Source organism: Mobula hypostoma, chromosome 12, assembly GCF_963921235.1.
Source record: "Mobula hypostoma chromosome 12, sMobHyp1.1, whole genome shotgun sequence".
Lineage (NCBI taxonomy): Eukaryota > Metazoa > Chordata > Chondrichthyes > Myliobatiformes > Myliobatidae > Mobula > Mobula hypostoma.
Window position 1 is genome coordinate 54351598 of NC_086108.1, and position 23504 is coordinate 54375101.

The following is a 23504-nucleotide window of genomic DNA, read 5'->3' on the forward strand; positions in this document are numbered from 1 at the left end:
CAGAAGACATGGCAAAAGTCTCTCTGAAGTCAGCTGGAAGAAGGTTCAATGGTCTGATGAAAGCAAAACTGAACTGTTTGGCATGAGCCAAACATCGCACATCATCAAAAACAACCATCTCTGCCGTGAAGCATGGTGGTGGTGACTGTGGCATGCTGTGGGGATGCTTCACTGCAGCAGGCCGTGGTAGGCTTGTGAAGGTAGAGGGTAAAATGAATGCAGCAAAATACAGGAAAATCCTGGAGGAAAACCTGATGCAGTTTTCAAGAGAACTGTGACTTGGGAGATTTGTTTACCCAGCAAGACAATGACCCCAAGCATAAAACCAAAACTACACAGGAATGGCTTAAGAACAACAAAGGTAAAACAAAAGCCAAATTAGATCCCCTGTGATTCAATGTTGTAAAACAGTATAATATGAAAGCTTCCAAGGGGGTTGAATACTTTTCATAGCTACTGTATTGTGCCTGTTTTTCCTTTGTAGGAGGTGATAGTATTCAAGCCCTGCCATAGCTGTTTCACACCCCTCTGTGGTTCAAGTTTAGTCTGGATTTACCACTTTGCATCTCAGATGGTTTTCTTGAAGTCATACCAGGATCTTTGCTACTTTTCAGGATTGTCAGTCATGAACACCACCTCTTTGTTGTACTTGTTTCTGGTGCATTGCTCTTGAGTCTCTACCTATATGTGGATAGAAGGACGGCCAGATGGTCAGAATTCCCAAAATGAGGATGATGGTTGAAATTTGGTAGGCATTCTTGATGTCAGTGTACCAGTGGTCATTTGTGTTGGGTCCTCTGGTGCTGTAGGTGTTGCACTGATGATAGTTGGACAGAGATTTCTTCAGGCTGGCCTTACTGGAGTCCCTGAAAGCTGAGAAAGGCATCAGGGTAGGCAGTTTCTTGTTTGTTAATCATGGCACTCAATACATTAAGTGCTTGCTTGACATCTGCCTTAGGTGGTCTGTAAACAGCATGATCATGGTGGAGAACTCTCTCAGTAAGTAGAACAGTTGGCATTTAGCCATTCGATGTTCCAGGTTGGGAGAACAAGAGGAAGACAAGACCGCTATATACAAATACTGCGATGAGTTTATTGTGAAGCACACGCAACAGCCGCTGTCCTTATGCAGTTTTCTGGTCCATGTGCCGTATTGAAAACACCTTGGCCTGGAGCATGGTGTCTACAATGAGCATTCAGGATGCCTGTAGCTGAACATTCTGAATAGATATGAGTGGCTGAATGTTGGTTGATCGCTTCTGATCTTGCACTGTTCACTTTATTTGATGTTCACAGGTTATGGACTTGCAATGAAGGAAGTATATATTTATATTGTGAATCTAGATGTATATTTCATAGTTGGGTTGATGTGGAGGAGAATGTACAAGTATTGGTTTTGTTTCCAAGTGCATACTGGTTTTGTCCTCCTTTATTATAATTGTGGCTTTGGGAGGTCCTGTCAGAGTAATGTAGGTAGGTAATTGCAGACAGCTTTACTGCCAATATGTACTACTTAGAATTAATAAGGTCCAACAAGAGGGGCTGGTTTGTTTCAGATTGTGTTGAGTAACGAGTGTTATTTGAGCTGCATTCATCCAATAAGTTGGAGAATGTTGCCTCACCCTCTTGATGTGCATGTAAATGATGGAAAAGTTTGGGAGGCAGGTTACTTACCAAAGTATTCTGGATTTTGATCTGTCCTCAAAGCTATAGTGTTTATGTAGCTTGCCCAACTGAGTTTCTGACCAACTGTAAATGCCAGTATGTTGATGGCAATCCAAATAATTGGGCTGATTTTTGCAGAATGGAGCTGAGCTATTTGAGTGTTGAAATGTACTCAGCTTGTTAAATGGAGAGTATTCTGTCACATTTCTGTGCTTCATAGGTAGTGCAAGTATTTGTGGAATTATAGGGTGAGTTACTTGCGATATAACACTTGACCATCTTTTCACCTAATTATGTCTGATCCATGAAGGACCTCATCAAATGCCTGCTTATCCCTATTTCCCTTCTTGAACAAAGGAACAGCATTGGCTACTCTTAAGTCCTCTGGGACCTCACCTGTTGATAGACCCACTTTCTAGCACTTGATCTGTGATGTTCTACACCTTGCCAATTGGTGTAAATTTATTGCTAAAATTTTGTGGAAATACCTGTTTCCATCAGCATCACTTGTGTAACGCTTTATAGAATCAATGGCACTGTGGATAGAAAAAAGTACTACTTCAGTTCCCCTTACAGTCTCCAATCCCTTAAACCTGTTTCCTCTGATTTTATGTACCTTTGCCATGGGAAGACACTTGGCATGATCCAGTATCTAATCATGCTCGTATTTCAGTCATATTTTCTCTTTTGTAATTTCATATTCAAATTTGTATCCCTTAGTCAGATAACTGTACCCGTACTTTTTTCCATTCCAAAAGAAATAAGCATGGCTTCTTTCATCCATAATTGAAACACTCATTCCTGGCACCATCCTGATAAATATTACTCCACAATCTCCTAAGGTGCGGCAGTCAGAACTGCACATATCTCTAATTATTTCTTCCAGCTACTTTCTTGAATAAAAGTTCCACATTTGCTGTCCCTGACTTCTCTGACAACTCGCTTGTGACCAGTGAAGAATTAAAACCGTCAGAACTGTCGCACTGTCCTCGTTCATCTCCTGTTGAAGCCTGGAATACATTGCATCAGCCTCCAAAGGTGTATCTGCCTTTAAGCCATCTAAGGCATCTTCCTTTCTAGTGGTAACTTGTTCTAGAATTTCACCATTGAATCCTCCAGCTATAATGTCCTTTTGCTTAGAGGGAATATTCTAGAGCTAAGCTGATTGGTTGCTAGAGGATATGGCTATTCTCCTTTCTGCTAGGTTCAACTGCAGCTAATGCAAATATTTTGAATCTTCCTGTGACCAAATTTACTTGAGCTCCTTATCGCTGCTTTTATTTCAGGCACAGTAATTATCACCACTCCCCTCAGGAGTTTGTTTTTGTTTTACAGTTTTGGTCCGAAAATCAGTCATGAAGGCTAGAGATGTGCCACTATAGCAGACAATTGCTAATTCATACTCTTTAATAATCAAGGCACCTTTTATTATTTTCAAGATTTGAGAGTAGGCTGTAAAACTATATCTGGCCAAATTGCATTTGTTCTGTATACTAAAACAAAAAAAAAAGGCCAAACAAATTGAATAGATGCCAGTACTCTATTTGTACTGAAAAATGCATCTAAAGGTGCGGCTCAATTCTGGAGCAAAATTCTCCAGAGCTTTGGCCTTTGCTGTAGCCATTATTCAGGAGCTGCACTTATACATGTAAAACAATGTCCTAAATTGGTAATCTACAAGACACAGTGCATGCTAGCCAGTGAAAGCTGATTTTGATAGACAGAGTTAAGTGGTCTTAATGAATAAACAGGTCAAAATTTCAACCCTAACGCACAATTTGTATGTAATTGTGGAAATTAAACAATTGGTCATAGGAGTAACTTGATGGACAGCCCTACCTTCAGTGTCAATGAGGAGGAGAAAGCTAAGGTATGTAGATGAGTTAAATGAGTGGGCAGATATCTGGCTAATGAAGTAGAATGTGGAAAATAATTGGCAAGAAAGGTCTGGCAGCATAAAATCTAAATGGTGAGGGATTGCAGAACTCTGAAATTCACAATCATCATTAAAATCTAAAAAGTTTCATCCCGGTAGAGCAAATAAATGGGGAAAATATGTAATTTTTTTCTGGGGTATCTTTATCTCTGAAGGTCCTGAGTAGATAAAATCACTTTCTGAATGTTGGCAGAAGTAGTGTATTTGAATGTTAAGACAGAGTTGGATTCCTGATAAATAGATGAGTGAATGGTTACCAGCAGAAGGCAATGATTAAAAAAAAGAGGTTGCACTCAAATCAGCTATTTAGTAAATGGGTAGGGGAATTGAGTAGCCCATTCCCTTGACATATGTCTTTGCACGTCTGGCATATTTCTGTTTTAGTCACTGCTGTTTGCTGTGTATGTGAAATAAAGTGAATTTTTTTCAGCAGTGGGCAGATTGTAGAAATGCAACTGTCTTTTACAGAGTGTAAACTTTATTCAGAAAGCCTGTTGCGATTGAGATTCAGTGTTAAGTGTACTAAGAAATTGAGATTGTTGGACAGACTTAATATATACTCAGTGGCCACTTTATTCGATACAGGAGTAGAATCTGGTGTAGTCTTCTGTTGCTGTAGCTCATCTACTTCAAGGTTCGACTTGTTGCACTTTGCAACCACTGTTGTAATGCATTACTATATGTGTTACTGTCACCTTCCTGTCAGCTTGAACCAGTCTGCCCTTTCTCCTCAGACCTCTGTCATGAACAAGGCATTGTCACCCACACAATTCTCTGTATATTTAGAGACTGTTGTTGGTGAAAATCCCAAGAGATCAGCAGTTTCTGAGATACTCAAACCACCCTGTATGGCAGCAACAGTTATTCCATGGTCAAAGTTACTTAGATCACATTTCTTCCCCTTTCTGGATGTTTCGTCTGAACAACAACCAAGCCTCTTAATCATGGCTGATTAGATATTTGCATTAATGAGCAGGTGTAACTAATAAAGTGGTAATTGAGTGTAGTAAGTAATTATCCAACTCATGAAAACTGTTGTAAGATTTTTTCATAGCAATTTGCTGTAGTACAGTGAGAGAAGGTAGAAAGTTTTGCTTAAGCTCTTTCACAATGTAAGTGATGCCTTTTCCTTCCTTTTTTTAAAAAAAGAGGCTAATTTCAAGAATTGACAATTACTTTTCCTTTCAGCATATATCTACAAATGCCGATGTGGATTATGGCATGGCTGTACAAGTGATGCCTTCATATTACACTGAAAGACAGACCAACTTTCCTAGAAGTGTACATACAAGCAAAATTTATATGGTAAGATAAAGGAATGAACCAGAATTTAAGATTGGTTCAGATATCTTTTGATGTTGTAAGTGTACAGACTTTCCCATTTAAAGTTCGTTTCCTGATTGGGGGAAAAAAAGTAATTCCACATAGCTGTATACGTATATTTATTTGGAAATTGAATTCCTTTTGATCACATTTGGGCAATGCTAATCAGGATTGGCAGACGAGAAGCACAAAATCTGAAGAGGGAGTAAATGAAGATTAGTAATGATTTTGAAAATGCATACACAAAAGATTGCAACAAATTGGTTAATTCAGCCTTTCCCTATACTCTTGAGACAACTAAAAAACCCACACTATTATGAGAAGGAAAGCTAGATGCTTGCTCACGTCAGAACTGCTTTGCCAGCACCACACAAACATACAATTTTGAACACCTGGTAGGATAAGTGTGGGAAAGCACATGGGAACAGCAATGCGCACAAGCCCCTCATTAAAATATTCACCATTTTCATTTGAAAATATTTCACTATCTTCATCGTTACTAGGTCAAAATTTTTTTATGGCAGTGCACAAGTGTCTTTGCAACTTGAGCTGCAGCATTACAAAATGTTTGCTTATAGCTATTGCACTTCATGGGCAAATGAGAATGAAAATAGGGGAAACAAATCCCAGTAAGATTCACATTATGTGAACCAATATAGATAATATATATAGGTTATATCTCTATGTTCATTAATGTGGCCTCCTAACATGCACAGTAACAGTAAAACAGCAATCCACAAAATGAATTCTGATTGCAGAGTACAAACCAGGAAGTGCCATGCAAAAATGACTTTTTGTTTGTGAGTCAGTAAATAAATAAACTGATATGATACAGAGAAGAGCTGGGATGTTAAATGCACAAGTTGGGGTTTTGCATTATTGGAAATTACTCAGAGGATTTGATTTGAGCATTATACAGATGTTATTTTAAATTAAATCCCTGCATCTCCTTGCTTTGTGGCTAATTCTGTTTGCAAATTATGAACGTGTTCTTATCTGAAAGTACTTTCAATTCATCTATTGAAAATCATTTTACTAACCCTAATGATGAACTATTATAGGCAGAGATAGTCACTTCCTGCTGTGAGCAACAGTTTGAAAGACTCAAACTGTGATGTTGACATGAGCATTCTTGATTTGGTCCTGCAGCAAACTGTTTGGTTAATCCTCAGCATCACCTCACCAAGACAGAGTCCTTATGCCAAACGGTAAAATAAGAGACCTTGAGCTGATGTTCTATAGTTTGGCAGAGTCGGTTGATTTGGAGTTCACCACTTCACCTACATCTGGGAAGAGGAGGATGTGCCTAGTAACTCCAGAGCTGTAACATTTTGGCCACATTCAAGAGTTTGAAGTTTAATTGTGATGGTAACAGAGGAACCTTTCTGCTATCTACCAGTTAATTCATTTCCAGAGCCTACTTTAATTGGCTTCTCACAGTGGTTGACGATGAATATGACTTCATCTGCATGTCATTTCTGCTCTTTGACCACTCAAAGTGGAGATGTAGCATTCATAGGGAATACACAGAGCCTCAGTGTAAATAGTGCAAGGTCCACACCACTTCTCACAGTAGCTGTGCCAGAGTCTGCAGGTCTTGTATTGGCCTTTATGGTCACATTGGATCTTGCAAAACTGCAAAGAACTGGTCTATGTATAAAAACATGTTCACTTGGTAGCTTATCGATGTCAGTCATGTCTTTCTGCTTTACTCATTTCCACTGGAAAGAGGAGATTGAACCTGAGTTTCTGAATTTTATCTGGTCTTTCATAAAATAAAGAGTTTTTTTTGTCTGGAAATAGTTAGGAAATTTCATTTGTTTATAACTTTTGCCAAATAGTCAATTTGATAGCCTTTACACGTTTTTTTGGGGGGGGAGGTGTGCTTTGTAAACGATGTATACTGTCATATAGTAGACATACAGTATGTTACTATTGTAGGATTTCTCTTTTTCCTCATCCATCCTCTTATCTCCTGTCTGCCCATTGCCTCCCTCTTGTGCTCCTCACCCACTTTTCTTTATTTCATGGCTGCATGGCCTCTGTCCTCTTCTATCAGACTTACCCCACCCCCCACTTCTCCAGCCTTGTATCTTTTTCACCAATCAACTTCCCAGCTCTTTACTTCACCCCTCCCGTTTCAGGTTTCACCTATCACCTTGTGTTTCTCTCTCCCCCCACCTTTTAAATCTACTCCCCAGCTTTTTTCTACAGTCCTGACAAAAGGTCTCGCCCCAAAATGTTGACTGTACTTTTTTTCATAGATGCTGCCTGGCTTGCTGAGTTCCTCCAGCATTTTGTGTGTGTTGCTTGATTTCCAGCATCTGCAGATTTTCTCTTGTTTGTACAAGACAAAGCTATCAAGTAATGTCAAAAAAGTGTTTCTATATAACTTTTAAAAGTTAATTTTAGAAAATGCATCAGGGGAATGATACAAATCAAGGAGACAAAAAATCAATAAAATGAGTACTTGGATCCTTTTCACAATTATTTATAAGTAACATCCCAAATCTAGTACAGGTGCACATTCCTTTATCCAAAATTCTGAAATCCAAAAAGCTCTGAAAACCGAAGTTTTTTTCACCAACAGCTGACGTCACTCAGGTGTGACGTGGCAGCACTAGCAGAGGTCACCAGACAGCGCTCGTACTGGTTACATGTGCATTTGCTGTTAGCTGACATTTTGTGTTCACTGTTGACTTTGTGTTTAATTTCACTGTGAAAATGTCAAAAAGAGCTGCAGATACCCCTATGGGTAACAATGAGAAAAAGAGAAGGAAGCATCTATCATTATCAATAACGCAGAAAGTGGAGTTATTGCAGAAGCTTGATGGTGGTGTGTCTGTGCGGCGTCTTACTGAAGAAAATAGTGTCAGAACTACCACTGTATATAATTTAAATAAACAGAAAGACAAGTTACTGAAGTTTTATAGTGACAGTGACAATGATGTTCTACATTTATTCTAATAGGTCATTTACCATGTGTTTGATTCGGTTCGTTTGAAGCTGTATATTTTTATGTTTTATTGAATGTTTTTGTTGGAAATAACATTTCTTCTTGTCATTATTCTCTAAACAATACAGTATAACAATTCTTTACATAGCATTTACTTTTACATTGTATTAGGTATTATAAGCAATCTAGAGATGATTTAAAGTATACAGGAGGATGTGCATAGGTTTGGTGCACCGCCTGGTCCTAAAGTTCACCGCACTGATACAGGTTAAATAAGGGACTTGAGGACGTGTGTTTTTTGGTATGGGGGGGGCGGGGTCTGAAATCCAAAAAATTCTGAAATGCAACCGGCCCCAAGGATTTCGGATAAGGGATTGTGGACCTATAGTAAATTGCGGAAAAAGTAGAAAGCAAAAATTACATTATCTAGGGAAATGGTACTTGCTGATTTCTTCAAAGATTTAACTAATAATTCCCTGGATTATGATAGATTCATCCAAAGATCTCTAAAGTAATAGTTGATATTATTTTAAACTTGCCAAAATTCCCTGGGTGAGGGGGAGATGTTTAAAGTGATTGTTCAAAGGTACTGTAGCAGGCCATTACTTGGGTAAATGCAGCAAGCCTTTTTTTGAAAGGAAATTGTGTATGACTAATTTATTGGAGCTCCTTTGTGCTTCATGTATTTTTAGGCTTTTGGTAACGTGTTGCATCAAACTTTGTTGGAAGATAAAAGCAAGTGATTTGTGATGTAACATATAGGCACGAATGGAAAATTGGATCACTAATAGAAAAAGACTGGGTTTGGATTTTTGTCTTTTTTGCGATGGAAAAATTTATTGAACGATAGACCATAGAGATCAATACTGGGGCTTCAACTTATTCTATTTTCATAAATGATTTGAAGGAACTTAAGCTGCAGTGATACAGTTGATAAATTTACTGATAAGACAAAGGACAGCAAAATTATGAAGATGTCACAAAGAGAAAGATGGGTTAAGTGAGTGGATGGTGATCCACCAAATGAAATATTGTGAAAGATGAGAGGTGACCTGATAGAGGTGTATAAGATGATGAGAGGCATTGATCGTGTGGATAGTCAGAGGCTTTTTCCCCAGGACTGAAATGGTTGCCACAAGAGGACACAGGTTTAAGGTGCTGGGGAGTAGGTACAGAGGAGATGTCAGGGGTAAGTCTTTTTACTCATAGAGTGGTGGGTGCATGGAATGCACTGCCGGCAACAGTGGTGGAGGTGGATACGATAGAGTCTTTTAAGATACTTTTAGATAGGTACATGGAGCTTAGTAAAATAGAGGGCTATAGGTATGCCTAGTAATTTCTAAGGTATGGACATGTTTAATGCTGATAAATGTGAGGTGCTGCATTTTGGTAGGAGTAATCAAAATAGGATATACATGGTAAATGGTAGGGCATTGAAGAATGCAGTAGAACAGAGGGATCTGGGAATAATGGTGCATGGATCCCTGAAGGTGGAATCTCATGTGGATGGGGTGGTGGAGAAAGCTTTTGGTATGCTGGCCTTTGTGAGTCAGAGCATTGAGTATAGGAGTTGGGATGTAATATTGAAATTGTACAAGGCATTGGTGAGGCCAAATTTGGAGTATTGTGTACAGTTTTGGTCACCGAATTATGGGAAAGATGTCAACAAAATAGAGAGAGTACAGAGAAGATTTACTAGAATGTTACCTGGGTTTCATCACCTAAGTTACAGAGAAAGGTTGAACAAGTTGGGTCTTTATTCTTTGGAACGTAGAAGGTTGAGGGGGGACTTGATAGAGGTATTTAAAATTATGAGGGGGATAGATAGAGTTGACGTGGATAGGCTTTTTCCAATGAGAGTGGGAGAGATTCAAACAAGAGGACATGAGTTGAGAGTTAAAGGGCAAAAGTTTAGGGGTAACATGAGGGGGAACTTCTTTACTCAGAGAGTGGTAGCTGTGTGGAACGAGCTTCCAGCAGAAGTGGTTGAGGCAGGTTTGATGTTGTCGTTTGAAGTTAAATTGGATAGATATATGGACAGGAAAGGAATGGAGGGTTATGGGCTGAGTGCAGATCGGTGGGACTAGGTGAGAGTAAGAGTTCAGCATGGACTAGAAGGGCTGAGATGGCCTGTTTCCGTGCTGTAATTGTTATATGATGGAGGTGCGGGGGGGGAATGGGAAATATAGAAAGTTATTTTTAAGTAAGAGATTGCAGAAAGGTTTTGGGATTAGTGCATGTTTTGCAAAAATAAACTACTGCAGGTAGATTAAGTGATTAAGAAAGCTAACAGTGTTCTTTTATTACAATAAAAATTGGATGCAAAAGTAGTGATATGGGGAAAACAAATTGCTAAAGGAACTCAGGTAGCACCTATGGAGAGGAATAAACAGTTGATGTTTTGGGCTGAGACATTTCCTCAGGACTAGAAAGGATGGAGGTGGAAGATAGAATAAGAAACAGGGTTGGATGACCCCTTCTTTTTAAACCTTGTCTCCTGGCTTTTATATAGAAACATCTGATTTTTTTCTCTCCTTAGCAGGATCCTCCATCTTCAGCACAACAATCACTTACCCGAGGGGATGGAATCCTGGGTCCAGCACCTTTGGGAAACATAATGAATAATATCAAGGTAACAGTCAAATCCATTTCAGTTGACTGGTCTAAGAATTTAAATATAGATTTTTTATTGCTCGTTTAAGTACCATGTAGGGAGAATAAAGTTATGCTTTCTGTTCAGGTTGCAATGGATTTGTGTAGTAATAGTGCTTAAGTAACACAATGCCAGCAATAACTTGATCATTCAAATGAAACATCTGCCCCTCTTTCTTTGTTGTATTTGTATTTTATTTTGTCAAAATAATGTATGAAAGAATTGTCAAAGTCATCACTCGGTCAACATCAATAAAACGGATGATGTGGTCTTTATCACAATGATGTGGTGTGAACTTGCAATGTACAATTTAGCTGCCTGGTTTTCTGCATAATAGTAACCTAACTATATTTCAACATTTACAATAAGTTTTTCTGTTAAAAAATTGTTTCATAAATACAAATATGACTTTTCCCTTTGAAGAGAAGTGATATTATAGATAGAATCTAATTAGCTATTTTGATGTCAAAAATATTTCTTTGTTTTCCCTTTGCCATTTTCTTCTAAAGGTTTTTGTATATTGAATTATGCTGTATAGGTACTTAACTATATTTATTGGTCATTATTTAGAAAAATATTCAGGAATATTTTACAGTGTTAAAGATGATTTATAGTATTTTTCTGTGATTTTGTCTTGGGCAAGCTATCAAACCAAGAGAATCAAAGCCTATTCTTATTTACACATGGTATCTAGATAATAAATAGGTACAAGTAGACAGAAAAATGTAACGTTACACATAGATTGCATGTACATAATACATATGGTGGTGAAGATCTCAGATAGGTGCTTTGCTTATCTGTCTCAGAATTTAAGAAGGTCATCTTTGTCTTGTTTTTCGATCAGTCATGGATGATCCAGAAAATTTGGTTTTTCTTCCTACTTAACTATACTACTCACAGCAAATTAGTGACATGGAAGTGTTTGGTAGGTCACAGGAAACAAGCATTTGGCAGAAACCACACAGTCATGAAGAGTTGGAGAGAAAGAGCAAACTCCACACAAATAGCATCTGAGGACAGGATCAAACACAGATCCCCAGAGCTATGAGGCAGAAGCATTTGCTGCTTTGTCATCACACTGACTCCTAAAATTAAAGCTTCTAAAAGAGCAAATATGTAATCAACAGTACAGTATTGGTCGCCGGCAGGTGGTAAGAGTGGGCTCCCTCACCTCTACCCCACTGACCCTCAACACAGGTGCCCCTCCTTTAAGCCCCTTCCTTTACTGTCTGTATACCAGTGACTGTGTTGCCACCCACAGCTCCAATCTGCTAATTAAGTTTTCTGACGACACTACACTGATTGGCCTAATCTCAGATAATAATGAGGCAGCCCACAGCGAGGAAGTCATCACCCTGACAGTGGTGTCAAGAAAGCAACTTCTCCCTCAACGTCGCAAAAACAAAGGAGCTGATTGTGGACTACAGGAGGAATGGAGACAGGCTAGCCCCTATAGATATCAATGGATCTGGGGTTGACAGTGTGAACAACTTTAAGTTCCTTGGCATAAACATCACTGAGGATCTCACATAGTCTGTACATACTGGCTGTGTGGTGAAAAAGGAACAACAGTACCTCTTTTACCTCAGACGGTTGAAGAAGTTTGGTATGGCCCCCAAATTCTAAGAACTTTCTATAGGGGCACAACTGAGAGCATCCTGACTGGCTGCATCACCGCCTGATATGGGAACTGTACTTCCCTCAATCGCAGGACTCTGCAGAGAGTGGTGCAGACAGCCCAGTGCATCTGTAGATGTGAACTTCCCACTATTCAGGACATTTACAAAGACAGGTGTGTAAAAAGGGCCCAAAGGATCATTGGAGACTCGAGTCGCCCCAACCACAAACTGTTTCAGCTGCTACCATCCGGGAAACGGTACCACAGCATAAAAGCCAGGACCAACAGGCTCCAGGACAGCTTCTTCCACTAGGCCATCAGACTGCTTAATTCATGCTGATGCAACTGTATTTCTATTTTATACTGACTATCCTGTTGTAAGTAATATTTATTATTAATTGCTATAATTGCACATTTGAATGGAGATGTAACGTAAAGATTTTTACTCCTCGTATATATGAAGGATGTAAGTAATAAAGTCAATTCAATTCAATTATTCAACTCCCTGTCCAGAATTCGTACCGCATTCCAAGCAGGACGTAAAGAATAGAGTTTAATTGATTGTGAGGGAATTGCTGGGTAGGGAAAAATGTTAATAGTTGAAAATGTGAGTGTGACAATGAGCAAAATAGCTGGCAATTTGTAAGAAACTAGCAGAGGCTCAGTTGTTTGCATTGGGAAGAACTGAAGTGCAATGTGTCATTTGCATTAATAGCTAACATAACCAAGGGATGTGTTGAGGGCAGCCTGTAAGTGTTGCCACACTTATGTCAGCAGAATGACATAACAGCAACAAAACAAAACATCAGCAAAACAACACACGAGGAATTCTGCAGATGCTGGAAATTCAAGCAACACACATCAAAGTTGCTGGTGAACGCAGCAGGCCAGGCAGCATCTCTAGGAACAGATACAGTCGACGTATCAGGCCGAGACCCTTCATCAGGACTAACTGAAAGAAGAGCTAGTAAGAGATTTGAGAGGGGGAGATCCAAAATGATAGGAGAAGACAGGAGGGGGAGGGATGGAGCCAAGAGCTGGACAGGTGATTGGCAAAAGGGATATGAGAGGATCACGGGACAGGAGGCCCAGGGAGAAGGAAAAGGGGGAAGGGGAACCCATAGGATGGGCAAGGGGTATAGTCAGAGGGACAGAGGGAGAAAAAGGAGAGAGAGAAAGAATGTGTGTATATAAATAAATAATGGATGGGGTACCGGGGGGTGGGGCATTAGCAGAAGTTAGAGAAGTCAATGTTCATGCCATCAGGTTGGAGGCTACCCAGACGGAATATAAGGTGTTGTTTCTCCAAGCTGAGTGTGGCTTCATTTTTACAGTAGGGGAGGCCATGTATAGACATATCAGAATGGGAATGGGATGTGGAATTAAAATGGGTGGCCACTGGGAGATACTGCTTTCTCTGGCAGACAGAGTGTAGGTGTTCAGCAAAACGATCTCCCAGTCTGCGTCGGGTCTCGCCAATATATAGAAGGCCACATCGGGAGCACTGGACGCAGTACATCACCCCAGCCGACTCACAGGTGAAGTGTTGCCTCACCTGAAAGGACTGTCTGGGGCCCTGAATGGTGGTAAGGGAGGAAGTGTAAGGGCATGTGTAGCACTTGTTCCGCTTACTAGGATAAGTGCCAGGAGGGAGATCAGTGGGGAGGGATGGCGGGGGGGGGGTGAATGGACAAGGGAATCGCGTAGGGAGTGACCCCTGCGGAAAACGGAGGGGGGGGAGGGAAAGATGTGCTTCCTGGTGGGATCCCGTTGGAGGTGGCGGAAGTTATGGAGAATAATATGTTGGACCCGGAGGCTGGTGGGGTGGTAGATGAGGACCAGGGGAACGCTATTCCTAGTGGGGTGACGGGAGGATGGAGTGAGAGCAGATGTGTGTGAAATGGGCGAGATGCATTTCAGAGCAGAGTTGATAGTGGAGGAAGGGAAGCCCCTTTCTTTAAAAAAGGAGGACATCTCCCTCGTCTTGGAATGAAAAGCCTCATCCTGAGAGCAGATGCGGCGGAGACGGAGGAATTGTGAGAAGGGGACGGCATTTTTGCAAGAGACAAGGTGAGAAGAGGAATAGTCCAGATAGCTGTGAGAGTCAGTAGGCTTATAGTAGACATCAGTAGATAAGCTGTCTCCAGAGATAGAGACAGAAAGATCTAGAAAGGGGAGGGAGGTGTCGGAAATGGACCAGGTAAACTTGAGGGCAGGGTGAAAGTTGGAGGCAAAGTTAATGAAGTCAACGAGCTCAGCATGTGTGCAGGAAGCAGCGCCAATGCAGTTGTCGATGTAGCGAAGGAAAAGTGGGGGACAGATACCAGAATAGGTTTGGAATGACTGTACCTCTTCCTAGAGATGCTGCCTGGCCTGCTGTGTTCACCAGCAACTTTGATGTATGTTGCATCAGCATCAAACCCCTTTCCTAACCATCCACAAATTTCAGACACTGATGCTGTCTCCAACCTGCAGTCCTTGGCCTTGGGCGCTCAGACTAGCAGAAAATTGGGTCTCCAGCCTTCAGTCCATGGCCCAGACTTGCAGACATCAGACTTACGACCTCCAGATATGCTGACAGAAGCTTCAACCTTCAGGCTTTGATCTCAAAATTTGCTGACGTTGGCCTCCAGTATCAACCCCAAGATTTGCTGATCACAAGACTTTGGATTTCTAGTCTTGCACAGACCTCTGACTCCAGGACTTGCTGACCTGGGCATCATCCTCGGGGCCTCCCAACTACAGTCCTTGACCATAGGGATCGCTGGTCTTCATCCTCAGCGCCTGCTGCCTGACCCCTGGAGATTGTTTATCTTCAACCTCTGACGTGGACTCCTACTACCATTTACTGCCCCTAATCTCTAACACCCCCTCATCCCTGTCCCTAAATCCTAATTTGACCCCCTAACACCCCACAATGTCCTGAAAATGTACCAGGTAGGTTAATTGATCATTGTAAATTGTCTCATAATTAGGTTGAGTTCAATCAGGATTGATGGGAGTTGCTGGGCAGTGCTGTTCAAAGGGCTGGAAGGGCCTTTTCCATGATATATATTTTAAAATGAATATCCCTATGAATTTTTAAAAAACAAGCACGTCTAAGCCATAACCTCAATGGACCTTGCACCTTGACATTATCTTGACCAGACATTTTTATTATTGTATACGAATTTGTTCTCTTTACGATGAAGTAAAAGTGGTTCAGCTTAAACATTGCATGTTCATATATAAAAAGTACTGGGCAATGAAATCTGTGTGCACGTCTTTAGTCCTGAGTTCAGCTATTGTCTGGGCTCTGGACTAGATAGAAATTAAAAAGGTTACACATTTTGGTGTTTGTAAAAGTTAAAAGAAAAGTTGTATACTATATGCAACTCCCTCCCCCCACCCCCACCTCCTCCACATCATTGTGTAGTTATTTAAAACACTTAAAATATTCAACTTCGGGTATTACCTTTTCCTCCAATAGCTGATTTGCTCTCATTTTAAGCAGCTCCCTATACTTCCACCAGATTGAACTGATGCAGCTTCAACAGTAGAATTCCCAATTTAAGAGTATGGAAGTCTGGCAGAATTCAATAGAAACTGCAGAAATCTTGGAGCCATTGTTTTGATTGAAAAACTGCAATGAAGCCTCTACTTTAGAATGGGTCAGTTTTCCAATGAAGGTCTTTATAGATGAGTTGCCCTTATAATTTGAGGGAGTCCTGAGGAACAATGGATATCTACAGAACTCTGGTGCTTTGAGTTTTGAAATATAGTTTGACCCTTGATAAGGTGATGTGATTTCAGACTACTTCAATGAGTCTTGATATGTCCATTTCATTGGAGGTTATTATATAATGATTAGAAATGGAAACAATTTGTTTGCTCTTCACCTTTAAACACTCTTTCCTCCTTTAATCTTTCTCCACAGCTGACACCATCATTGGTCATAACAGTGATCAAAGGTCAAAGCTGATAGTTTATTGTTACGTATGATTCATTTGCTGGAGTATCTTTATCTGATATTCTGATTTTCCATGGAAAAACTAGTGTGGCTATCACTATTGACGCATATTTTTGCCTGAATTTGAGATTGAGCTCTTGTTTCTCTTTAAGTCTCCAGTGACTGGCCAGAAACGTGCATCTACCTACCTCCTACCTTCCCCAGAAGTGAGCCCTGATGGCAGCTACGTTGGCCAACACTCGCAAGGCCTGGGTGGTCATTATGCTGATTCCTATTACAAGAAAAAGAGAATATTTTGATATGCAATTACTTAGCTGTTCTTTCTTTTACTTAATACTGGGACATTGTTTGAAATGTGCAACTGTCCAATGTCGGTTCATTTTTGTTTAGAAAAAATAGATTTTAAATTAAGTTTTAATGAAAGTTCTTTAAATTTTATTTGTTGAAATTGAATTTTTAAAAAAACAAACTTTTGACCTCCTCTGCACTGCACTCCTGAAGCAGGTTGAGAGATTAGCATGCATTTACGTTCACGCTTGATGCAAGCTGTTCAGGCATAATTGTTTGAATCTAGCTGTACAATCTGGTTTCAAATTCAAAGATTTTGCAGAGTCGAACCAACTTTAGCATATTTAATTGAATTTGGAGCAGTTCATAGTAATATTTGAATGTTTCACTGTATGATGGTGTTTGGGGGAGGGAAATGGACTATGAAAAGATAAATGTAAATTCCTTTCCCACTTCAATTTACTTTACCCCTCTAATCATTTCACATCATGTACACTTTTATTTAGTTATTGAAATACACTATTTTAAAATATAATTAGGTCACAAATTTATATCATACATTTAAAATGTACATGGAAATAAGTTTTAACCATGAATGACCCACTTGCTCTCTGACTGCACGGACTTGTTTATTTGATATAGTTTTGTCTTTAGATTTACACTGTGCAGTACACACTGTCTCACACCAATCAAAGCAAAAATGTTCATTTTTGTGTAAGATTTTAATACTTATGCATTTTCAGCAATATTTTTTTATTCCCTCATTCCCTCAATGAGATGGTTTTTTTTTCCTGTTGCTTTGAATGTTTCTCCTGGATCCATGTTTTCTTGATGGGATAATTATTTTGAGAATTTTCAATTTATTAGTGTGTTGCATACTGGTTAGTGGAATGGAATTGTTTGGGGACTATGTTTGGGTTTGCAGTGTTTGCCTAGGAAAAATATGGGAGTAATTTCACTGCAGTTGAACCTTAAACATCTTTTGCCTGTTTTTGAAGAGCAAAGCAAAGTAAAAATCTTGATTTCCCACCCCCCCCCCATTTTTCTTTGTCCTCTTTTGTTTTATTAGGTGAATTTAAGATTTAAAAAAGCATTCTTCTCAGCTGTCCCAAGGCATTATCTTAATATTGTGAAACTGTAATATTGTTTGTATTACCTGAAACCATCATGATCTAGCTCAGTTTTTACCAAAAGGGCATCTGGGGGAAAACCTGAAGTGACTATGTCAAATACAACTTGTTCTGGAAATAAAATTGTCTGTTTAATACAGGTCAGAATGCCTTTTTGTTTTGCTCACTGCTGTTGTGTCAGAATAGATAGGTGGGAGAGTTGGAAAATTCAAGTATGCCGATTAATTTATTAATGAGTTTCGTGGATGAAGTCCTGATATCAAATGATCCCAGGAGGCATTCCCTTTACAAATATTAAGCTGTGTAAGGGTGGAATGAGATAAGGAAAGTTTTGGAGCAAATAGCAGTGGGTTCAATATTTACTTATTCTATAAGTTGTCTACAGATGTACAAAATAATAATGGCCACTTAAGTTGATCTGAATAATAATGTAGATAAATTAGTGGTTTCTGTATGACATTATTTTGTGATAATGCTTTAACACTTAAGCTATTCAGTGAAGCTAGAATAACACTTGACCCGCATAAGGGCATTGGTGAAGGACACCCTGGAGAAAACTGATTTACTCTATTTTATGAGTCAACTTGGATTATATGGAATCAACTTTGACTCTAGTTAATAATTTAATTCAAGAATTGTTTAAAACCTTTGCACATGTGCAGTGCTTGATTCAGTGCGGATGGTTGTTCCTCTGTTTTTAAACCATTTGAAATTTAATGATTGGCTACTAATATACGAGGGGTGATTGATAAGTTCATGGCCTAAGGTAGAAGAAGTCAATTTTAGAAAACCTAACACATTTATTTTTCAACAGTCCCCTCCTACATTTACACACCTAGTCCAGCGGTCGTGGAGCATACGGATCATGGACCTCCAGAAAGTGTCCACAGCATGGGTGATTTATAAGTTCGTGGCCAAAGGTAGAAGGAGATGAGTTATACAGCTCTTGTTACATGCAAATGCAGTTCAATTCTTTGAGTGATTATGCAGAAAGTTTGAAGTTAGTAACTCATCTCCTTCTATCTTAGGCCATGAACTTATCAATCACCCCAGTTGAGTTATTAACTTCAAACTTTCTGCATAATCACTCAAAGAGTTGAACTGCATGTGCATGTAACGAGAGCTGTATAACTCATCTCCTACCTTAGGCCAGAAACTTATCAAACACCCCCCTGCTGTGGACACTTTCTGGAGGTCCAAGATCCGTATGCTCCACAACCACTGGACTAAGTGTGTAAGTGTAGGAGGGGACTTTGTTGAAAAATAAATGTGCTAGATTTTCTAAAATTGACTCCTTCTACCTTAGGCCACAAACTTATCAATCATCCCTCGTAGATCTTGAATATGGTGACTTTATTTGTAATACTCTAAGCTGGAAGCAGGAAACTGACAATCCATGCTATGTTTGTTGATACTGATGTGGTTACCCTTGATGAAGGTGATTGTGCAGAAGCAGCTATTTGGAACAGAAAGTGCAGTGTCAACAAGGTTAACAAGGTGTAAGTGATGCAGCAGTGCTCTAAAGGAAGGAAGGAGATTCAGATAACAAGTTCAACCTGCCCATTATCCACCCTTTTTGGAGTTGAATTTAACTATCAGAAGTTCTTAGTCATGATTGAAGCAGAAGTTAATGTTATCTAGTTCTGTCTTGTGTTTTGGAGTCCTACAAGTCCATCCTGCAATCCTCTTCATTCAATGGTGAATATATCATCCACAAATTAATCAAATAGGCAATGATAATCCAGAAGTGATAGCTTCTGAAGTAATCCAGAAGGTTACTCTGTACCATCTAAATAATTTACAATCTATTTGCTGTTTAAATACCTTTATAATGGTCAAGTTCAAAAGAACGGAATTGTCCAAGTGCAATGGCTTTTCTCCTTTAAAACTCCCCCACACAAGCCTCTTGTCATTGTTGGATATGACAGACGACCAGCTATAATTGTGAGAATAATCAGTGTCATAAAATGTAAATCTTTTGAAGAAATCTCTATTTATCTTGCAGATGGTAAATAATGTGCCATTCGGGTTGATACTTGCCATATGGTATTTGATATTTTGATATTTACCATATGGTATGTTGTAAATTACTCTCTAATTTGTCCATATCTCCATATATGCAAATAAATAGCTTGTACCATTACACCTTCTGATACTGGATTTCTGTTCAACTACCAAATTAATACTCGTGTAGGTTTCTAAATGTTTTCAGTCTAATTTTTCCAGTTGTAAGTTGGCTTTGTGCAGCTTTCCCAGGCCTTAGCACCAAAAGAAATGGCTATAAATGGGAAGGATAAGAAATGTTCCAATTAGCTTCTCTTTTTTTTTGCTTTCTCCTGAAAGCCACTTGCCATCTCTTAGTTGTTGATTATAAGCTGGTCTTGGAGGCAATGACTAATTTTCAGGACATCAGTACAGGCAACCCATCAAAATCAAGCAGGCAGAGAGAGAGGATACAAGTGCAGATGCAATTGAAAAGTAGTGGATTTTGCTGATGGAAAATTAAATCGCAAGATGGAAGGTATTATAAGGAGGATTTGTCAGGGTGGGTGCATCAGAAGAAAAGAATGTAGGAATGGAGGAATTTGGTGAAACACTGACATTGGAAAATTGGTTGCTGGGACTGATATTGAAATACAGATAAAAATGAAGTTTTTAGATTTATCAAAGTCTACGTTTACCTGAAGGATGAGCTTAAAGATCAGATTTTGGATACAATGAATTGTGATGGAAGGCTCATGTTATATGTCAAGCTTGGAGGGCTAAGACGAGAACCTAAGAAATAAGAGTAAGAATTGCCAGTGTCCTGTGTGCCAGCTCGGCCATTCATTAACTTTATGGCTGATGTTCTACCATGGTGCCATTTTCTTCAATGTTACTTTGCTATTGGTATAAGATGAACTGAATGTACAAAGTACATTTATTATCAAAGTATGTATGCAGTATACAACTCTGAAATTTGCCTTCCTCAAAGTCAGTAACAAAACAAAGAAGAACCATGGAACCAACTCATCCAAAGAAAAAACATCAAACATGAAACCCCCTTCCCCCACATAAAGGTAACAGAGAAAAAGAGTGAAAATACAGAATGAAAAAGGAAAACAAAATCAAAAGGCATATTTCAGTACAGTTTAGGCTCTTCTAGGGTCTTGGAAGGATGGAGGCAAGTGATGATGTAGACATGGATGTATCTAGACTTGACGGTATGATGTCAGGCATAGTGCGCAAATGTTAGAATGCCATTGTATTAACGGTTGTATTTATGGGAACCAGCAGAAGGCTTTGATTTTGTCAGGTCAAGTTGGTGGAAATTCAGGTGCATTTACAACCTAAGCATATAGAACCAATACACAGAATCACCTAAACAATAACATGATAAAGTCAGATGTCCCAATATTACAGTGGAATAAAGGGAGTTACAGAGACATGTGAAAGCAGTTGGCCAGAATTGATTAGAAAAGAACACTGGCAGGAATGATGGCAGAGCAGCAATGGCTGGAATTTCTGGAAGCAATCCGGAAGGCACGGGATATATACATCCCAAATAGGAAGGAGATTTCTAACGGCAAGATGACACAACAGTGGTTAACAGAATTCAAAGCCACCCAAAATGCCAAAGAGGGAGCATGTAACAGAGCAAAAAATAGTGGGAAGTTAGAGGACTGGGAAGTTTTTAAAAACCAACAGAAGACAACTTTTAAAAAAAAATCATTAAGAAGTTAAAGATAGAATACAAAAGTAAGCAAGCCAGTAATATTAAAGAGGATACCAAAAGTTTCTTCAGATACATAAAGTGTAAGAGGTGAGAGTGGATATTGGACTGCTGGAAAATGATGCTGTGGAGGTAGTAATGGGGCACAAGGAAATGGTGGATGAACTGAATGAGTAGTTCACATCACTTCACTATGGATGAGGACAGCAGTATAGTGGAAGTTCCAGGTGTCAGGGGTCATGAAGTATGTGAAGTTACTGTTACTAGAGAGAAAGTTCTTGGGAAACTAAATGGTCTGAAGATAGGTTGCCTGGACCAGATGGTGTACACCCCAGGATTCTGAAGGAGGTGGCTGAAGAGATTGTGGAGGCATTAGTGTTAATTTTTCCAGAGTCATTAGATTCGGGAATGGTTCTGGAAGACTGGAAAATTGCAAATATCACTCCACTCTTCAAGAAGGGAAAGAGACAGAAGAAAGGAAAGTATAGACCAGTTAATCTGACCTCAGTGGTTGGGAAGATGTTGGAGTCAGTTATTAAGGATGAGGTCTCGGGATACTTGGAGACACATGATAAACAAGGCTGTAGTCAGCATGGATTCCTCAAGGGAAAATCTTGCCTGACAAATCTGTTGGAATTCTTTGAAGAAATAACAAGCGCGATAAATAAAGGAGAGTCGGTTGATGTTGCGTACTTCGATTTTCAGAAGGTCTTTGACAAGATGCCACACATGAGGCTGCTTAACAAGCAACAAGCCCATGGTATTACAGAAAGATTCTAGCATGGATAAAGCAGTGGCTGATTGCCAGGAAGCAAAGAGTGGGAATAAAGGGAGCCTCTTCTGGTTGGCTGCCAGTCACTAGTAGTGTTCTACAGGGCACAGGGTTCTGTGTTGGGAGTGATTTTTTTTTATGTTATGTGTCAATGATTTGGATGATGGAATTGATGACTTTGTTGCAAAGTTTGCAGACAATATGAGGACAGTTGGAGGAGCAGGTTGCTTTGAGGAAGTAGAGAAGCTCCCGAAGGACTTGGATTAGGAGAATGGGCAAAGAAGTGGTAGATGGAATAGTGTTGGGAAGTGTCTGGTCAGGCACTTTGGTGGAATAAATGAATGGGTTGACTATTTTCTAAATGGAGAGAAAATACAAAAAAATCTGAGGCACAAAGAGACTTGGGAGTCCTTGTGCAGGATACTCTAAAGGTTAATTTGCAGGTTGAGTCTGTGGTGAGGAAGGCAAATGCAATGTTAGCATTCATTTTAAGAGGACTAAAATATAAAAGCAATGTTGTAATGTTGAGACTTTATAAAACACTGGTTAGGCCTCTCATGGCGTATTGTGTGCAGTTTTTGGCCCCTTAGAAAGGACGTGCTGAGACTGGAGAGGATTCAAAGGAGGTTCACAAAAGTGATTCCAGGATTGAATGGCTTGTCATATGAAGTGTGTTTAATAGCTCTGGGTCTTGTATTCACTAGAATTCAGAAGAATGAGGGGTGACCTATCAAATGGTGAAAGTCCTTAATAGAGTGGATGTGGAGAGGATGTTTCCTATGATGGAACATAGCCTCAGAATAGAACGGCGCCTTTTTAGAACGAAGAGGAGGAGAAATTTCTTTAGGCAGAGAGTGGTGAATCTGTGCAATTCTTTACCATAGGCAGCTGTGGAGGCCAAGCCTTTATGTATATTTAAGGCAGAAGTTGATAGATTTTTGATTGGTCAGTGCATGAAGCGATATGGGGAGAAGGCAGTAGGATGGGGCTGTGAGGAAAATTGGATCAACCATGACGAAATGGCGGAGCAGTCTTGATGGGCCAAATAGCTTATATCCTACAGTCTTATGTGTTATGATAAGGATGTTTATGTTAACCTTCACAAATCTTTACAATATTTGGGCCAGACTGCTTGTTAGGATTACCGTATCCAATTCTGCTTGGTTGGAGATAGTAAAATATCACAAAAATCATAACCTTATAATCTACAGATGGTGTTAGCATTTTGAATCGTGTATTATGCAGATGAATCTTGAAATTAATATCACTGAGAGATCATCTTAGAGGTATTGCAAGCTAGGCAAATCAAGGCATTTATTTTAATTTTCATCTTGGTAATCTTCTGGGAGGGGCAAAAAAGACTATTAAAGCTGCTTCTCTTTAATAATCTTTTAGCTGAGGCAACTAAAATTTTACTAAGACTGAATATTAATTCTTTGTTGCTTAAAGTGCAGGAAATAGTGCAGACCTTTACATTAATGTTGCATTAGGACTTTGAAGAC

The 23504-nt window shown here is 39.5% G+C and overlaps 1 protein-coding gene across 7 annotated transcripts in view; it reads left to right on the forward strand.

Annotated features, from left to right (window-relative positions):
* raver2 (ribonucleoprotein, PTB-binding 2) overlaps window positions 1-23504 on the forward strand; it is a 173028-nt gene that overhangs the window by 134390 nt on the left and 15134 nt on the right. For 3 of the 7 annotated variants that reach the window (XM_063064134.1, XM_063064140.1, XM_063064136.1), the window contains 3 exons: window positions 4790-4906; window positions 10420-10512; window positions 16253-18261. In XM_063064134.1, coding sequence (XP_062920204.1) covers window positions 4790-4906; window positions 10420-10512; window positions 16253-16399 — 357 coding nt within the window. In that variant the 3' untranslated portion in view covers window positions 16400-18261. Of the gene's footprint in view, window positions 1-4789; window positions 4907-10419; window positions 10513-16252; window positions 18262-23504 lie in introns of those variants that run through there. The other 4 variants (XM_063064137.1, XM_063064138.1, XM_063064135.1 and 1 more) reach the window with 3 other exon arrangements.